At 38.1% G+C, this 18,241-nt stretch overlaps 2 protein-coding genes across 2 annotated transcripts; both read right to left on the bottom strand.

The window, feature by feature from the left end:
• Positions 1-6,684: 6,684 nt before the first annotated feature.
• Positions 6,685-9,572, bottom strand: LOC143879738 (putative xyloglucan endotransglucosylase/hydrolase protein 6). Its single transcript, XM_077382273.1, has 4 exons — positions 9,338-9,572; positions 9,121-9,221; positions 8,692-8,888; positions 6,685-7,211 (listed from the first exon to the last, which is right to left on the bottom strand). The coding sequence occupies exons 1-4, from the start codon at positions 9,516-9,518 to the stop codon at positions 6,821-6,823; spliced, it is 870 nt and encodes a 289-aa protein (XP_077238388.1). The 5' UTR covers positions 9,519-9,572; the 3' UTR covers positions 6,685-6,820.
• A 5,180-nt stretch (positions 9,573-14,752) lies between these two features.
• On the bottom strand, positions 14,753-17,583 carry LOC143879746 (xyloglucan endotransglucosylase/hydrolase protein 22-like). The gene is made up of 3 exons (XM_077382283.1): positions 17,143-17,583; positions 16,357-16,553; positions 14,753-15,358 (listed from the first exon to the last, which is right to left on the bottom strand). Exons 1-3 carry the CDS (start codon positions 17,413-17,415, stop codon positions 14,974-14,976), a joined length of 855 nt encoding a protein of 284 aa, XP_077238398.1. The 5' UTR covers positions 17,416-17,583; the 3' UTR covers positions 14,753-14,973.
• Positions 17,584-18,241: the final 658 nt, after the last annotated feature.

The following is an 18,241-nucleotide window of genomic DNA, read 5'->3' on the forward strand; positions in this document are numbered from 1 at the left end:
TGTGACTTTCATTGCTCTTAGACAAGTGTGATATTCATGATCTAATCATTAGTGTGATGTCTTTGGTTAGTTAGTGGTGTATTTTCTTTGCAATCATTATTTAGTCTGCTTCCAAGTATATAATCTTTCCTACTCTTCAATCATTTTTTCCCCTTTTTTTTTTTTTGTAATTTCTATACTGTGATCACATGGATTATTGATTTAATTAATGTGAACGGCTTCGTTTGTTTGATTCTTGCTTTTGATCTAAGGGTTGGATTTGCACAAAACTTTTAGGGCCCGTTTGGATACCCCTTGGATTTGGATTTGGAGGTGAATTTGGATTTTTAAATCCAAATTCGGCGTTTGGCAAGCCTTTATGACATCTGGATTTGGATTTGAGTGAAATTCACAAGATTTACAAATTCCTCATGTTAGTATAATGTTTTGGATTTATAAATCCTTTCTACGAGAGGTTATTTATAAATCTAAATGTGACCTGTAAGAGGTTAAAATGACCAAAATATACTAAAGAAGTGTTAAATGACTAAAGTACCCACATGACATTTAAAATTCATCAAAATACGTCGTATTAAGTAAAATAACTAGAAAACCCCCGGTCAGGCAAAATGACTGAAATACCCCAAAATGAAAAAATACCCCGAAGTCGTGCAAAATGACTAAAATACCCTTATGACATAAAAATGATCAAAATAACCTCATATAGAGTAAATTGACTAGAATACTCCAAGATTATGGAAAATGACTAAAATACTCTTATATCAAGTAAAAATGATCCATGGTTGATAAAAAATGACTAAAATGACTAAAGATACTCTCATGAGATAAAAATAATAAAAATATGTCATATTAGGTAAAATGACTATAATGCTTCCGGGTCAGGCAAGGTGACTGAAATACCCATATACCAGGTAAAAATGAAAAAATACTCCAGAGTCGTGTAAAAATGACTAAAATATCCTCATGACATAAAACTGATCAAAATAACCTCATATAGGGTAAAATGACTAGAATACGCCAAGATCATGGAAAATTGTTGAAATACCCCTATATCAAGTAAAAATGACCCATGGCTCATGAAAAATGACTAAAATGACTAAAAATACCCTCATGAGATAAAAATGATAAAAATATGCCATATTAGGTAAAATGACTAGAATACCCTCGAGTCATGCAAAATGATCGAAATATACCTATGCCGGGTGAAAATGAGCAAATACCCCGAGTCATGAAAAATCACTAAAACACCCTTATGACATAAAAAATGATCAAAACAGCCACATATGTGGTAAAATGACTAGAATACCCCTGGATCATGGAAAATGGCTGAAATGCCCCTATATCAAGTATTTTAGGGCTTTTTGGTTTTGTTAGATTTCAAATTCAAATCCAAAGAGCATCCAAACAAAAAAAAGATTAATTTAGATTTGAAATCCAAATCTATACGTGGTCATCCAAACGGCATTATTTATAAATTTGTGAATTTTAAAATTCTGAATTTTGAATCCATGGATTTTGGAAATCAAAATTCACCTCCAAATCCAAATCCAAGGGGTATCCAAACGGGCCCTTAGGGCCCATTTGGATACCTCATATTTTGTATTTGGATTTGGAATTGAGTTTTGAATACAAAATGAATAGATCTGCCAAATCATGTTGAGGGAGAGCGAGAGAGGGAAGGGGGTACTTCCTACTGGAGGGGAGAGGTTGAGGAGTAAAGAGGGTGAAGGAAATTGCCAGATTTGTGGATTTCCAATTACTTATTTCCACAGGGAAATCTGATTTTTTTCACTGTCAGTCGCTGATTTTGAAATCCAAGAATTTAATCCGGATCCAAATCACAATGCAAAATGGGCTGCAAATGTAAGAAATCCTAATCAAAATCTTCTAGGCTTCCAAACGGGGTCGTATAATTTTCTTTAATCTATATTTGACCAAACATAATCAAATTTTACCCTAATCTATCCATTGGATTTTGATCTATGGTCGAGTCCAAATATGAAAATTAGAAATTTTGCAGATTTATAAAAACTATCCAAATTTGAGCACGTATTCTAGTCAATCTTGTTTTTTATATTGTCATTTTTCAAGTGATTTACTATGTACCCCTAAAATTTTGAAGCGTTCCTCCGATGATATTTACCTTTGTCGATCCTTTTTGTCAATTTTGAAAAGGGAGAAGATATTTTCACCCACCCTGATTTGAAAAGGGCGATGATATTTTGTCAATTTGACGTGAAAAGTGGGCAACTTTATGTCAAATCACATTATAAGAGGGTGTGCATGTACTGCAGGGGGTGAAAATATCATCACCCTTTTGAAAATTCAAGTTATTCTTTACCATCAATCTCAAGATTGGATTTCATTAACCCGGAAGGGTGTGGCTCTCTGGGGAAATAGTCCTACCCCCGCAGGGCGTGGGGACACCTTTCGTTACCAAAAAAAAAATAAAAAAAATAAAAAAATAAAAAAAATAAAAAATAGATTGGATTTCATCTAGTTAAATACTAGAGTCCAGTACCCAACCCTTCCAACCCCCGTAGCATTCCCTTTTCTAGTAATATCTTGCATCAGGAACTCTGTCTCCCCCTTTTCAAAAAAAGGAACTCTGTCTCCCTTCGGTAGAATGCCAAAATACATTATTATATCTTGCATAGGAAACATATGCCTCATATCTATAGGAAGCATATGCAATACACTAACTTGGGCATCTTGCAATGCAATACACAATGTACACATTACAATTTAGTACTCAACATTAGTATCAGTTAGTAGACCATAACTTGAACGATATTGGTGTACATACTGTTATCAGCATTGGGAGGATTGGAACCTTATTATTTTGTTTACTCCAGTTTGATTTATTAATTACTCTTAAATACCCTTAGGGCCCATTTGGATACCTCCCATTTTGTATTTGGATTTGGAATTGAGTTTTGAATACAAATTGAATAGATCCGGCAGCTCATGTAGAGGAAAACAGAGAGGGAAGGGGGTACTTATTAGTGGAGGGGAGCGGTTGAGGAGCAAAGAGGGTGAAGGAAACTCCCAGATCTGTGGATTTCTAATTTCTTATTTCCACAGCGAACTTAGAAATCTGATTTTTTTCACTGTCAGCTGTTGAATTAGAAATTCAAGAATTTGATCCGATCCAAATGACAATGCAAAAAGCATGGTTTTAAATTTCGACCGAAATCCGAATTTTCTGAGGAGACAGACACCGAAATCGATGAAAACCGAAACGGTCATTTATTTCGACCCAAATTTCGTAATTTCGGTCGAAATTTCGGTTTTTCCGAAATTTGACCCAATTTTTTTTTAATATTAATTTAATATTTCACCAAAATTTAATATTGAATAAAATAATAGTTTCTGGTTTTGTACCAGATTTCAACCGAAATTTTGAAATTTCAAGCTCCGAAACCGAAATTTTAAACCTGGGCAAAAAGGGCTGCAAATGTGAGAAATCCAAATCAAAATCTTCTTACCATCCAAAGGGGCCCTTAAATTTTCAATGTTAGAATTGTCAAGAATAGCAAAAGGAATGGCTCTTCCCATGCATGCATGCAGGGGCGGAGCCAGGAATTTACAGTTGGGGGGGCCGGATTAATTTACACTTGTCTTCATTGGTCATTGGGGGGCCATGGCCACTAAACTAGCTTGGCATGCATGCATAGTCATGCACCATATAAAAGAATTTAGCAAGTCATGGGGGGCCATGGCCCCCCTCAAGCTCTATGTGCCTCCGCCCCTGCATGCATGGAAAAAAGGATGCAACTTAGTGGTTTAGGCAGATGGTGGTATTCTGCAAGTCGGTGAGACACCAGTATATGTTCTGAATAGAGAGAAATTAAAAAAAAGATATTTTATGTAGAAAGCCATTAGAAAAAAAATAGAAATTAGTAGTCTCGTTGTATTTTTGGGCTGTACTACAATTGATGGGTTTTGGTCTTTTTAGAGGCATATTGATACATTTTTCATGTAGAACTTATCACTTGAGGACGATGTGTACATGACGAGGTGCACCAACCAAGCTCCAGCGCGCATGTGAACAGTGTGACCTGTCCTATGGCTCATCAATCGAAAAAGACATATTTCAAAATAAATATCCTGAGTAGTGGAATTATTATAAACTCCTCTCCACTCTTCTTTTTGATGTGTGACCTAATGATGTCACCACTACGGTATTTTGATGATTGCACTCCTCACTTTATTAAAAAGTCCGGTATGGCCCGCACCATAGGATGATCCGAACCATCCATATGATGAGCCACAGCCTAAATAGGTTGTTCCCTAAAAATCATTTTCATAGGTTGGTCCTAACCCTTCGATCTATAGAGGGTTAGATCAACCCTCTAATATTCAGTCCCTCTATAGATTGGAGGGTTAGGATCAACTTATGGAGATGATTTTTAGGGCACAACTTATTTAGGCTGTGGCCCATCTAATGGACTGTTTGGATCATCTTATGGTGCGGGCCATACCATACTTTTTAATAAAGCGAGGAGTGTGATCGTTAAAATACGGTACTGGTGATATGATTTTTTAATCTTCCCATAAGTTTTCTACAGTACTTTGAAAAAACAGACCCTTTGATTTTAAAAATTTCTATCAAAGACTCCACAGAAACCCTTCCCGATCATATACTTCCTTATTTTATGCCATTGCCTTCTCTGTTTTTCTTATTAATTGTAATTCCTCACATGATCTATTATTGAATAAATTATATACATAAATTTAGTTATAGCTAGATAATATCTTGTAGATGGAAGTTTCTCTATATACCGTATAAATGTTTCTTTATAGCTATTAAATAATTATGCATAATAAACAATAATAATGAAGGAATCTCCCGAAAAGTAGAGTAACTTAGCTATATAAAAAGAAAAGAAAAAAAATCCTAACTATCCTATGGTGTAAATTTAAAGACTTTTGGTTACAAAGACGTACAAATAAAGGAAATAAAGACAGGTGGGTGTAGACCCATACATGTCACTGGTGCATAGTAAACTCCATTGAATTGGTGGGCAAACACAAGTCTACCTCATCGCAACTGGACCCACCATAATTGTTTCCATCTTAAAACTTTAGTCATGAATTGAAAACACATGTTTTTGCATGAATCATGTTCCAAGTTTTCTTCCACCCAATCATTTGAGCCTTTTTAGCCTTGGGCTCCATATTTCAATACTATACTAGTTTTCAGGAAAATAAAAAGAAAAGCAAAATATTTCTGTAACATAGAGGGCATGTTTTTGCAACCATGAAATTTTATTGCATAGAATATTGGCTTACCAAGTGTTGAGAGAGAGAGAGAGAGAGAGAGAGAGTTAAGAGAAGATGCCAAGTGACTGGAAAATCAGGAAAACGAAAATTCCATTTTAAATATAGTTTTTCCTTTCCCTGTTTTTCAGCCCCTTCTCAACCTGTCCTCACTCATGCCGTCTTGATTCTTTCCCTCTCCCACCCTCCTTGGCCCTCTCCCACCACTTGATAAACAATTATTCCATGGAAGAAACTTTCATAGCTGAAAAACATGGCCATAGTGTTCTGTGAAATTAAATGTAAGCAAACAAACAACAGAACTTAAAATTCTGTGAAGACTTTTATGTCAACCAAGCAGTAGAAATTATTTTTATTGATTTTTAGAGGGTTTTCTGTAAGTGAAAAGGACATTTCAGTAAAATGAATTGCACCATAAAACGATGCATTAAAATGTGACCCATTTCAAAATTATGGCTAAGGCTTAGGGGGGAGTGTGTCATACTGTCATATGTATGTGTGAATGGCCACTGGCCACCAACTCCCAAATGATAGTCCTCTGACGCCGAAAACTCATTGAATGGATTAAAGGATGGCTGTAACTGCGCTCCATATCATGGCCTAGCTGTCTTCTCTTCAAGGCAACAAAACAAAAGCAAAAGTCATGGAACTGACAGTATCTAATTATGAAGAACAACCTGCCCCACAAATGACCAAAATAAACCCCGCCCAACCTTCTCATAACCCTGGTTTCAAATTTCAGCTCTGTTTGGTTAGATGAGATTTTAGTGGAAGTAGTAGTCAACAAGGAGGTGACAAGGGTGGGATATGTGTAGACTTGTCTAGAGAAGATTAGAGGGAATTTTGGTAGAGTGTTTGGTTAGATGTCAAAGCATGTGGGAGAATGGAGGGGTGTCATTAACAAAATAAATAGTAGAAGAGAGAGAAAGAGAGAAAAAAGTAATGATTACACATGGCATTAAAATATACCAAAAACAAGGTTTGGCATTGGAAAAGTAGGGGAGGGGACAATCCCACCACATAGGCGCCACCTAAGCAAAAAGCTAATAATGGTGTCTCTTCCATGTCTAGTAGTCCAATGGGATTTGAGCTAAAAAATGACAACCAAACAACATTTGGTATTTCATTTCCCTGGAAAATGCTCAGCCGTTTTCCCTACTTTTTGCAATCAAACCGAAATTCCAGGAAAATATTAAATAATTAACAAAACTGAGATTTTTGGGTTGAAATTCCTTAAATTTCAGACGAACTTTCGGGTCCTGAAATTTCAATCGAAATATTGTAATGTTTCGTGTATTATGGATTTCGGTTTTGGTCGAAATTTAAAGCCATGCTCATAACTCACATTCCCATGGGCATTATAGGCAATTGGGTCACTTTTTTTCCAAAAAACTAGAGATATATCATCAACATAAACTTTAAACTTAATGATGTTCCCATCTCCACAACCTTAATTATTACATTACATACACCTGACCCACCTCTCCATCACTAATTATTCACATAACCTAAGTAGAAAGATATTGAATATCTCAGATCAGATTCCGGCCAAACATTCCCGTGGCGGGACCGGGTACCGTGATTTGTCCTTGCAATAGTCATAAATCATGTGGTTTAATCGGACCCATCGGTACTTTCGAGCTTGAATTGGGTCGAGCTGTTGGTACGAGGGGGCTTCCCACCAGTTATTGGTCTTAGTGGTGCACCCAGCTGGACCAGGAACGGTGCAACCTTCGATGTCGAAGTCCCTGTAGTAAGCATAGAAGGGTGCCTTGGTCCAGTCTATCTTCTCCAAGCCTCCACGTGTAGCCCAATTGTCGGCTTCCCAGAGGGTTGAGAAGACACCCATAGGCTGAGAGTTTGGATATGGTACACCCTTTGCCTCATTGTTCTTGTACACCCTTATCGGAATGTCATCAATGGAAAACCTACAAATTTTACATTCCTTGTTAGAATTTTAAAACAAAAGGATAAGTTTTGTTAGGTACCTAACCAATACGCCAAAAGCTCCAAAAGCTGAAGGTATGCTCTTTATACTTGTCCCATATCAAGCCGGGTCCCACCTAGTCCCGTACCTAAGTAGGCCCCTACTGAGGACCAAACAAGTTTGTTGTCCAGCTTTTAGTAGATTGAAATTGTGTTACTAATTCTATTATGTCCTTTATGTATTGAGTAATTTTTAACGTTAGCAATGTCTTTAGAGGCCCCCGTATTAGTAATGATGGTGTTTGTAGAAAGGTTGATATTTACACTCCGTTTGTTTTGGCATCTACACCCCTTCTTTCTCTTTATGTAGGTGTGATAATGGTGTTTCTCTCTTTATGAATTAAGAAAGAGAAAAAAGAAAATAAAAAACTTACTTTGAAAGAGAGATACAACAAAGAAAGGGGTAGAGAATACCAACAATAGGGGGTGTGAGTATCACCTCCCTACTGTAAATTGTATTAGGATTTATCATTAATTATCAATATAGTTATCAAATTTTCTAATTTGATTTCACTGTTCTTCAGAATAATATTTTTTAGAAACAAATGAGACAGAAATGAAAACCTTGATTGGTTTTCTCCAAGTTTTGCCAATTTTTTAAAAATTCTATAAAAAATAGTAATAAAAAAGTATAAGATATGACCCATTAAACATTTACTTTTAAGTCTAAAGTTCATGGCTCAGTTATCATCTTTCTTTCTTTCTTTTTTCCATGACCTTTTGTTGACAAATGTTCGATGTTTAGAACCTAGAAACAGAATTTGACTACATGGAAAGCCTCCTCCAAAAGCACCTAGTAATGATACCCTTTTTTTCAACTGTTATTCGCACTCATAACAGTTTGAGACGGTGCAATCTAATTTCTACTGCACCCCCTTTGCTCTTCTTCATTGCCTCCAACCTCCCTTTTGTCTATAGACATTAAAGACCCTTCTCTTTATCTTCCACCACCTTTACCATCTACCTCAGAAAGGAAAGTTCAAATTGGACCATGAAGAAATTAAGGAGCTATAGACCTTAGACTTCCATGTATTTAAAACTAGCATGCGATCTAACCTATGCTTGTTGTAGGATCTTTTCTGTCCCTATTGGAACGCAACTCATACCCATTGTGTTTCCAATCATGCAATCCATCAACTACCCATTATTGCTAATTTAATGTATTTACCTTTTGTTTATCTAATTTATTGAAAAGTGTTATAGGGGTACCTTTTTTTCTTTTTTTGTTGTAGAGTATTGTTTGTTTCTATTTTATTAATCCCCTGTGAGCGAATCTGTCCTTGTGCAATTTTTTTTCAGGACTCTAATACTATTGAGATCATAAATGTAAAAATTTCGTCCCATTTTGTTTCTAATTTCTTCTTTATTTGGACTGGATCTGCTTATTGTTGGGCTTATGCAAACATATTTAGGAATACTTACACAATGTGGTGGCGATTCCACAAGATTGAATAGGTGTGAAATTCAGTAGCAGGGTCGAACCAAAGGTTCACCCTCTGCTCTCTGTCTCCCTTCCCATGTGCAAAGATGTTTGTTTGCACTGTGTATGGCTGCCCTGACCTGTTTCCTAAAAACTCAAAGTCTAATTCATCTCGAATCAAGTTCGTATCCGAATTCATCTGCAAGAATTACAAAAACCCACATAATTTCTTTAGCTAGACAATTAAAATAATCAATATTTAACGACAAAGTCTGAGTACAAACATTGGTTTTCGATATTCATGTAGAAATATATCTTATTTGTAAGTATAAATGTATCTTCAAATATTTTTGTGATGATCAGAACTTCATTAATAAGAAAATTAAAATGACCCATATGAAGGAAAGAGCACTAAAAGTAGAGGGTCATACATAAAAGGCAGTCACTGTGCCTGCAGAGTCTCCTGGAATGAGCTTGATTTTCATGCTAACCCGGCCATACATGTATTTCATCTTAGAAGCAAAACCACAACCTTGTATAAAAAACCACATATACAAAGATCAGAACCCAAAAAAAAAGAAGTCGTCCTAGATAAAAACAAAGAGAAGAAAAATCCAAGAAGCGGATTAATGTAAGAATGTTGGCTACCAGATGATTGATCAAGCAACAATTGAATTGCAGTCCCACTCTCCATCTGCTTGATGTGGGTTTCCGACCATGTTATATGGAAATCATCGTAAAAAGTGGCGGGTTTTGCCATAGAAGTATAGAAGAATATGAGCTGAAGAGCAAGAGAAACACAAAAAAGAAAATAGGTGATTCTTGCCATTTTCAGTTTGGGACTAGGAATATGTTCTCTGTATGAGATGGGCTTCTACACATGTAGCTTTACTTATATACACTAAAAATTTGAAAATGTGGGTCAGATTCCAGTGAAAAAGGACACGGACCTCCAGCTCACTGCAAGCTTGAATGGGGCCCACCAATCTTTCTTTTTTCTACTGGCTGTAGTTTAATACTTTAATCACGGTGCTCTTTCTCCGTTACGTTTTTTGAAGTGGAATGCGTGTGCTTGACACGTGGACGGTTACGATTGTCTGATCCCAGCAAACAGGAAATCCCAATTGTTTGCATACAAATGTGGGGGGGATAAGATGATACGGAAGAGATTGTCCAATGTGAGGGTGCCACGTGTCGTCGGTCGTTTTAATTCTCGTGAGTGAACATTACCTGGATGCGCGGGTGAGAAATAATAAGGCCACGTGTTTGCTGTAGATGTGATTGGAGAGGGTGCCAATTCTTATCCGATTAAGGATGCTAGTGTTAGTCGCGACTTTGAGATACGCACGGATTACTAGAGGCTGGGGTGATCTCAGATTAGTTTTGAGGTGGGTCCCATGGACAGTGCAAATAAAAGGACTCACACGCGAGTTATGGTAGCATTCTTAGAGACGAGATTAGGACGCCTCAGTATCTTAAAAGAGGGCAGTGTGTCGCGCAAGTGGCTCCGAAGTGTACCAAATACCTGGAGTAAAGTCCCCACGGACCACACGCTGCCCTTTATTTCAAAGTTCTCCTAAAATATGTGGCTCTTAAATAAATGAATAGAAAAGAAGAAAAAGGGATTTGTATAGATTAATTAAGAAACAGAATTCTGTTTATCCGATGAAAATGTTAGAATTACTCGCATATGGAACATTCCTCTTTTCCATAATTCAGCATCTCCACAGACTTGCTCCTGGATCCCCCCTTCTTCTCTGTTCAGCAAGCTAAACACAGATGCATCTTTAACTGGTGACGAAGGAGGAATTGGGGGCATCTTCAGGAACGACCTGGGCCTGTCTTCTGCTATGTTCTCACTGAATTGTACTCCAGCTCCCATTCATCTTCTCGAGATTGATGCTTTAATCAACGGCATTCTCCTTGCTGAATCTATGAACATAAAAAATATTTAGATAGAATCAGATTCCTTGACAGCTGTCAAAGTGGTCCAAAACTCCTCTCCATGTCCTTGGAAGAAAATGCATGATCTTGAACATCTTGCGGAGCGCCTTTCTGGTTTTGACAACTGGTCTATTACTCATATTTGGCGAGAAGGAAACAGGGCTGCTGATTTCTTATCTAAGATCTCTTGCCCTTGTAAGGGTCTTCCAATTCCCCCTTCTGTTATTCCTCATGAATTGAATGTAATCCTTCTGGAAGACTCCTCTGGAGCCGTTTATAACCGTATGTAATCATTTTTCTTTTGAATAAATTCTGGTGGGGGTCCGCCTAACCCCAAATTACCAATCAAAAAAAAAAATTAAGAAACCCTCCAACGATAAAAGGGTTTTAGGATCTAGGGGTCAGTTGAAAATCAATTTATTTCTATTATGGAGAGGTAATTGAGGTAATATTGATTAACTCTGTTTAGTCTGATTTAGGAGAACAATTAGTGTGAATCCTTATAATCTAATATGCTCACAAACTTTTGAAAAGAATACTGGACGGATTTACAGCAAACCCATATGTACTTGAGTTGTTCACTATGGTAGCTAAAGACTGAGGGAAATACTATTTAGTAATGTCAATAGATGAAAGTAAAAGATCATGTGATGTCTATAGATCTAAAAGAGGAAGACAAACAATACCCGTGGTAACCATAGACCTATGCAAAAGATCAAGATTGCCGCTGATTATCATCAACAGGGCATTTGCTACTTGCTTAGTAAGACAAGCCCGTTGAGCGGCATAAGGCTAATCACATTGGGCCGATACATTGCTTTGACTTTTCATGAGACACTGACAAATGTAGGCTTATTGAGATGATATAAGAAGTCTGATATTGAGTAGACAACCTAAATAAATATTCTCTTAAACGAAGGTATTCGTGCTTGGATGGCGCAAATAAATGATATTTATCGTATCTGGTATAATTAGGTGACGGTACACTTAGTTTGAGATTGTTTTAACCTCTCTAAAATTATACAACAATGTGTATATCATATGACATGTATCGGTGACCATTGCCTATAGGTACAAAATTAGTCTATATTCCTGTTCCCGTGCAATTAGTTGGTTTTGCAAGGGAGCTAACCATCCAATAGGACAAAATTTTATCTTAATTTGAGGTGGGGCTAATCACGATAAGATAACCATCAATTACTACTTTTACTATCATTCAAATTCTTGGCACTTTCGAATTATCGACCGACATCAATTGTTAATAACTGTTTGCACTATTACTCTTAGCGGTATTTAGTCTTTTTGTCATTCTGGCTATGGTATGTATCTTATCATATAAAGATGATGGATTTGTAACCGTTCTTTATTGGCTAGGGCTAGAGGCGGCACATCTCGAGTGAGATCAGCCGATTAATCAATTGTCGAATCCATTTCTTTCCCTGCTCGCAATCTCTCCCATCCACCTTGGATGTGCGCATTAGAGACTGAGAAGGAAAAGGAAAGCATAGGTATTGTTATAGGAGTGAATAGAAGGATGTTCTCTGGAGCGAGCGAACGGTATAGTATTGTCGAAAACTTCCGGTTGTCCCTTCATGTAAGAGAATCGATGGTAAGTGGGAATTAGGAAAGTCATGCTTTTCTCATATGCTCTCAAGATCGGTACCAATTCAACGGTCGCAGAGAGGCTTGCTTGCCATACTAATAGGGGCCTTATTAATAGAAGGGAGCAGGAAAGAGTGAAGAAAGACCGGTAGCAGAATAAAGGTAGAGTGCTATTCAAAATTCTTATTAGTGGTGGCCCTTAGTATAGTATGTTGCCCGACTTTGCTTTAGTAATCGATATTCCTTTTACTGTCCGTTTAGTGCCTTATTAATAGAGAAGGGGAGCTGAAGGGATAGCGTGATTAATGGTTCCGAACAAGACGGAAGAGCTCCTCCAAATCCGGTGTGGAGAGTGCCCCCCAAATAATTTTGAAGTGGCACGATTCAAACAATTCGAACCAGGCAACCTAGAAATAGGAGATTTGGCATCCCCATTTGCAAAACAACATTTGAATCTCCCAAAACTTCATGTCTCGTAATACCTTCTACGGTTAATATTATTTTCCCTGTTCTACTCTTGTGTGCTCCTGATTACCTTAAATACAATGATATTTCACTTGAGGCATACTGACTTGGAGTTAACATTGGGACGTTGCACAAGTGCCTTATAGATGTGAGGCTATTCCCTACAATAAAATAGCGATCATTGAGAAAGATTTTTTCTTTTTTTTTCACTCTTCATAGAGCTTGATGTCTGTGTTAAGAAGACTTACCCTTTACTTCTTGCCATTTGCAAAAGCTAGAGTAGTCAAAATTCCCCCGATGCTAAAATGAAATCAGTAGCAGTCAATCTTAGGCATCTTGGTTTTAACTGCTTCCAAGGAAATTTTAGAGCTACAAGTAACTTCAGGAAGATAATCTGGTCTGAAGAGATAAATCAGCTTGTAGTTTCTCCCCTTATATATTTCAATAGGTTGATGTAGCTTTTGTTAATTCCCAACTAACATTTTTATATTACATTGCAGTCTTTGATATCTCCACCATGGGCGTTACCATATGTTACTTTTTCACCACTTGAGGATAGGGCTAAAATAGAAGGTGTTTCGGAAGGACCAGACCATACAAAACTTGACCCAATGAATAAATGGGCCGATCGGACTCAGCCATTGAGTGCAAATGGGCCAAGTGAACTTTGGTGAGAAGAATAATTGGAGAATAGCCAGCCTTGACCAGTCTCTGCGAAAATTCCAGGCATGACTCCCAACAACACGAATCATCATTGAACCCTACTTGACGGGCTCGCATGCAGGACCCCCAAACTTAAAAAGGATCTGGGCTTCGGCCTGGGCCTGGGCCTGTCATGACTAATTTAAAAGCCTAACGGAGGAAGTAGAAGAGGAAGGCTACTCTCCAACAATTCCTACCACATACTTTTCTTAGTATACGGAGTTGGTTGAAAGTGCCCGAAAAAAAAAGCCCGAAAAGATTAGAATTGTAATATTCCATTTCTTGAAAGCCAGTAGATACTAGACCCCGTTGAAACAATCGTTACTAAAGTGTTTATAAGTAGTGATTTCATATCTAGAGGCCTAATCGAGCAACTAAACTTAGGGTATAACCAGCCACTTCGTGCGGGCTGTGTGGAAAAAGAATGGATCTGCAAGATCCCAAATGGATTGGCTTATTCGAAAAAACCCTTGTCCTTTGCAAGATCTATCTCATGCCTCGCAAGAACTCCGAACCATTCTCTTGAAGCTCATCCTCTTTATGATAAATGATCCGCTTACCACAAAATGACCTACTACTCTATAGGGTTTAAGCATTTTCCTCAAATGGATAGTGTGTTGAGCCTTGAGAGGTCAAGATTTCAATCCCAACCTAATAAAAAAATCATACCCGTTGATATATATAAAATGCCTCAGTAATTGAATGTATGGGTTATCCATGTTTAACTTCGAGTTGAGGGATGAGTCTTGTAAGATGATTTCAGTTCTAGGTACAAAATTCAAAAAAAAATTACTGCTGATTTGAATCGTTAAACGATTTACAAATTATTTTTTAATTTGTGAAGTATAGTGATTCTGGGACAAGACAGTAGACAATGTTTCATATGATTTGTAGACACGGCGTGGGAGACACAAGCCTGGACAGATCGGAGGGTTTGGATCATAGGAGATGATCTGCAGTACACACCATATTTACGTGGTGCCCTAATAAATGAACACTAAAAATAGCCTTTCCACACATTAGAATGGCAAAACTACCCCTCCCATGGCATGTGGGGATTTGTCCCGTTCCAGTTCCACTGTTGTTCCACTCTCGATCTGGTAGCTGCACTCATCTTAATTCGGTATGTCAAGTATCGAATAAGGAATTCGTATCCGCACCACCTTCTCCTCTTTTCATTTTTACAATTTAATATTTATCTGTTGAAGGTTATTACAAAGTAAAATGAGGAGTGCCAATATCAAAAAAATTAAGTGCTGATATCATTTCCTATCAAAATTTCCTTATGTTTTGCTATTTTTCAACTTAAATATATTTTTTAATCTCCACTAAACAAAGAAAAAGAAAATGTGAATTCTAAGCACCAAAATATTTTAACTGCACTTCCCATATACACAAGGAAAAGTTTTAGTATACTTTATACATGAGCAACAAACCACAGCAAATTAACAAGGCTACCAACATTTTTTGCTTGTAAATACTATTAACAGCCATCACTTTTCATTAGAAAATCTCCAAAACACTTTCGAATTCCAAAATAAGGGGTTGTTCTATCATCTAATAACCCAATCCTAAGAAGAAAGGGAGCACTCAGGGGGGAATCCCTGGGGAAAGCGTTTGGCGTCCCGGCAGTAGTCGTAGATCATGTAATTCTTCTTGACCCAAGCGAGTTTCTGGGCCCCATTGGAGTCTAGACCCTGGTCCCACCAACTCCCCTTTGTGGGAGAGCATGAAGATTTCCCTGCAGACCACACGCAGGCATCGGCGTTGAAACCCCGGTAGGAGGCGACGAAGGGGGCTTGGGTCCAATCGGTTTTGACGAGGCCACCCCGTGTGGCCCAGTCGTCTGCGTTCCAGAGGCTCGAGTAGAGGCGCATGGGCTGGTTCTTAGGATATGGTATCCCGGACCCTTCCCGGTTCATGAAGGCCCTGATGGGCGTTCCGTCTACGTAAAAGCTGAAGGCCGAAAAAATAAAATGAAGCAAACAAGCATTATTATCGTTGAAGCATAAATAATTAAATAATACCAACTCTAGCTAACAACTTAAGCTTCTTCTAAAGTAATTGGTTGTTTCAAGTGGTATCAGAGATGATAGGTCTTGAGCTTGAACTTATAAACCCAACAATAGCTTGATATTAAAAATCAAAGTGCGTGGCCAATCGAAAAGAAGGGGCCACAGGGGAGATAAGGGTTGTTGTCTTGTTGAAGTATAAATGATTAAGTAATACAACTCTAAAAGCTTAAGCTTTCGGAGTAATTGGTTATTTCACAATTTGTTAAGGACTCAATCGCTTTGTTAATTTTTTGAGACAAGGGCCATAAAAATAAGATTATAAAATGTTGTTTTCAGCTATTAATTGACAACTTTTGACTAGGCACCCACGCATGAGTGACTGAAATGCCCTTCCTTTGTCTTTAAAATGACTGAAGTACTCAATACAGTTGGCGCCACGTATTAACATTGACACGTCTCTCTTGACGTGGACGGCAATTGTCAACTACTCTACAATGTCTAAATAAGTAGTAACATCATGAGAATCTTTCTACTCGTGTAGTGATGGTGACACAGCCCCTAGCTCCTTAGGAGGGTGACAATCATTTTGTAAATTCAGGGGTAGAATGGACTTTTTCTCCTTTAATTTATCCATATACTTTGCAAAGCCCGTCATTAAGTAACTTAAATGGGTGGCTTTTTGGCCTAAACAGACTTGGGTTGTTGGGGGCCATCTTGTCAAAGCTTATTCGTAGAAACCCGGGCTTTGGGTTCCGGATTCAGGGATTCCGGCCATAGCCCGGCCCGATACAGCTTATAGACCTTTTACCCATTTACTACCAAGGGCATTTTGGGTCAACTATCAGCGTCGTTTCGGTCAATTGGGGCTTTTCCAAATTAATCTCTCAAACTCTCTCTGAAACCAAAAGAAAGAAATTTAAGAAGAATCTTATACTTAACAGTATCTGACGCGGATTCCAGAGAATGGAGTAAGTGTGAAAGGCGTTCCTAGGATCAAACCAAAGATAAAACTGCTGCTCCCTGTTACCTTTACCCTGAGTATACAAGTTGGTGTGAAGGATATAAGGCTCTCCACTAACATTCCCCAGAAATTCAAAATCTATCTCGTCATGGTACTGATCACCCCCTGAATGTAGCTGCTCAACCAACACCAACAGATTAGAAAAGTTTAAAACAAGGTCAGTCGTCCCATTATCAAATTAACATGGTATATATAAAGACGATATGATTTTTATATGATGAAAGGCCTTGTAGTTTTATATAAAAACTCGTATAAAGATGAGTTTTTATATGATGAAAGGCCTTACAGACATGGGTCGGATGGTTAGGATCAACCTATGGAAATGATTTTTGGGCACAGCCTATTTGTTTTTTTTTTTATGGGTAAGCTGGGTTTAGCAGGGACCCCTACTGATTTATTTGATAAAGAGAAAGATGGTACAATAAAAGCACAAAACCAACCCTAACTCAGACATGCGAGAGAGGGATAACCAAGGCTTAGCACATATGAGCTACAAACACTAAGCTTTAGAGATCAAAATGCTCAATTGTTGTGGCCCACCTGTTTAGATTGTGGAACATCTAATGGACAGTTTAGATCATCCTATGGTGTGGGCCGTACCGTTCTATTTTTGAAAAATAATGGACTACAAGGCCTTTCATCATATAAAAAGTCCCTATGACTACTTAAAGTTAGAGAGAAGCTGGTATTTTAGTTTTGCTCACATAGTAGGCAGTGACTGTTCCGGCAGAATTTCCAGGCACGACCTTGATCTGCATATCGATCTTGCCGAATAAATACATGTTGTTGGACTCAAACCCGGACCCGGAGGCCCTGTCGAGGGAGAGCTGGAGCAGCCCACCGGACATCTTAGCTCGGTCACCGCCCCAGGAGAGATTGATATCGGTCATGATATCGGCCGAAACTGTTACAATGGTCATGAGCAGGATGGAGACATGAAAGGAGAGACAGATGGGGAAGTAGGACATTTTGGTCATTTTGGAAGGAATTTAGAAGGGGGTGTTTGTTGTAAGTTGGGAGGTGGGGGTGGAGGGGATTTTATAGGAGGGAAGATGCGTAAGGGCGGCGCATATGGGAGTGTGGTGCAGCTGGCTTTGAATGGGTTGGTGGCGTTTTCAGGGGGTAAGGGGCCGTTTTGGAGGATAGAGCATAACTTGTACGATCCATTATGGGCTTTGACGGGTGTTATATACGATTTTGACGGTGCCCCATGGAGAACAGATGCCGTGGCTGATAAAAATCTCTCTCTCTCTCTCTCTCTCTCTCTCTCTCTCTCTCTCTCTCATCACGCTCTTTCCCTTTTTTCACCATGTTTTAATTTTGGTGGAAAACGAGTGTGTCATTTTGTTTCTTATGAATTTTTATCCGATACCACCAAAATCAGCCTTTTTTTGCTAGTAAAATTTGGGTAGGCAAGATGTTAAGGCTACTTTGTAAGCCCTTAATAACTGTATAATTTTAGTATTAATATTTCCTGCCCCGGTTGGTGACTACTTTGGAAGTCATTATCTGTGTAATTTGAAGATGGACAAATGATATTTCCTGCCAAGTATTTGTAGTCTTTTCTTGAAAATGGCACGTCTACCCATTTTTTTGTCTTTTCTAAGAAAATTACAGAAAAAATACAAAGTTTTGCTGAAATTATGAATCAAGGGCAGACTTTTGAAAATCATGAGAGGGGCTGTCAGGTGCGTTAGATATGTTTTAGGATAAGAATACCATTCTTGCTTTTCCCTCCACCTTTTAGGCACGGATCCAAAGCCATTTCACTTACCATTTTCACTTTTTTTCGTCTTCTTCCCT

The sequence above is a fragment of the Tasmannia lanceolata genome, unplaced genomic scaffold (assembly GCF_043159265.1).
Source record: "Tasmannia lanceolata isolate RefF3 unplaced genomic scaffold, GAP_Taslan_0.1 ptg000006l, whole genome shotgun sequence".
Lineage (NCBI taxonomy): Eukaryota > Viridiplantae > Streptophyta > Magnoliopsida > Canellales > Winteraceae > Tasmannia > Tasmannia lanceolata.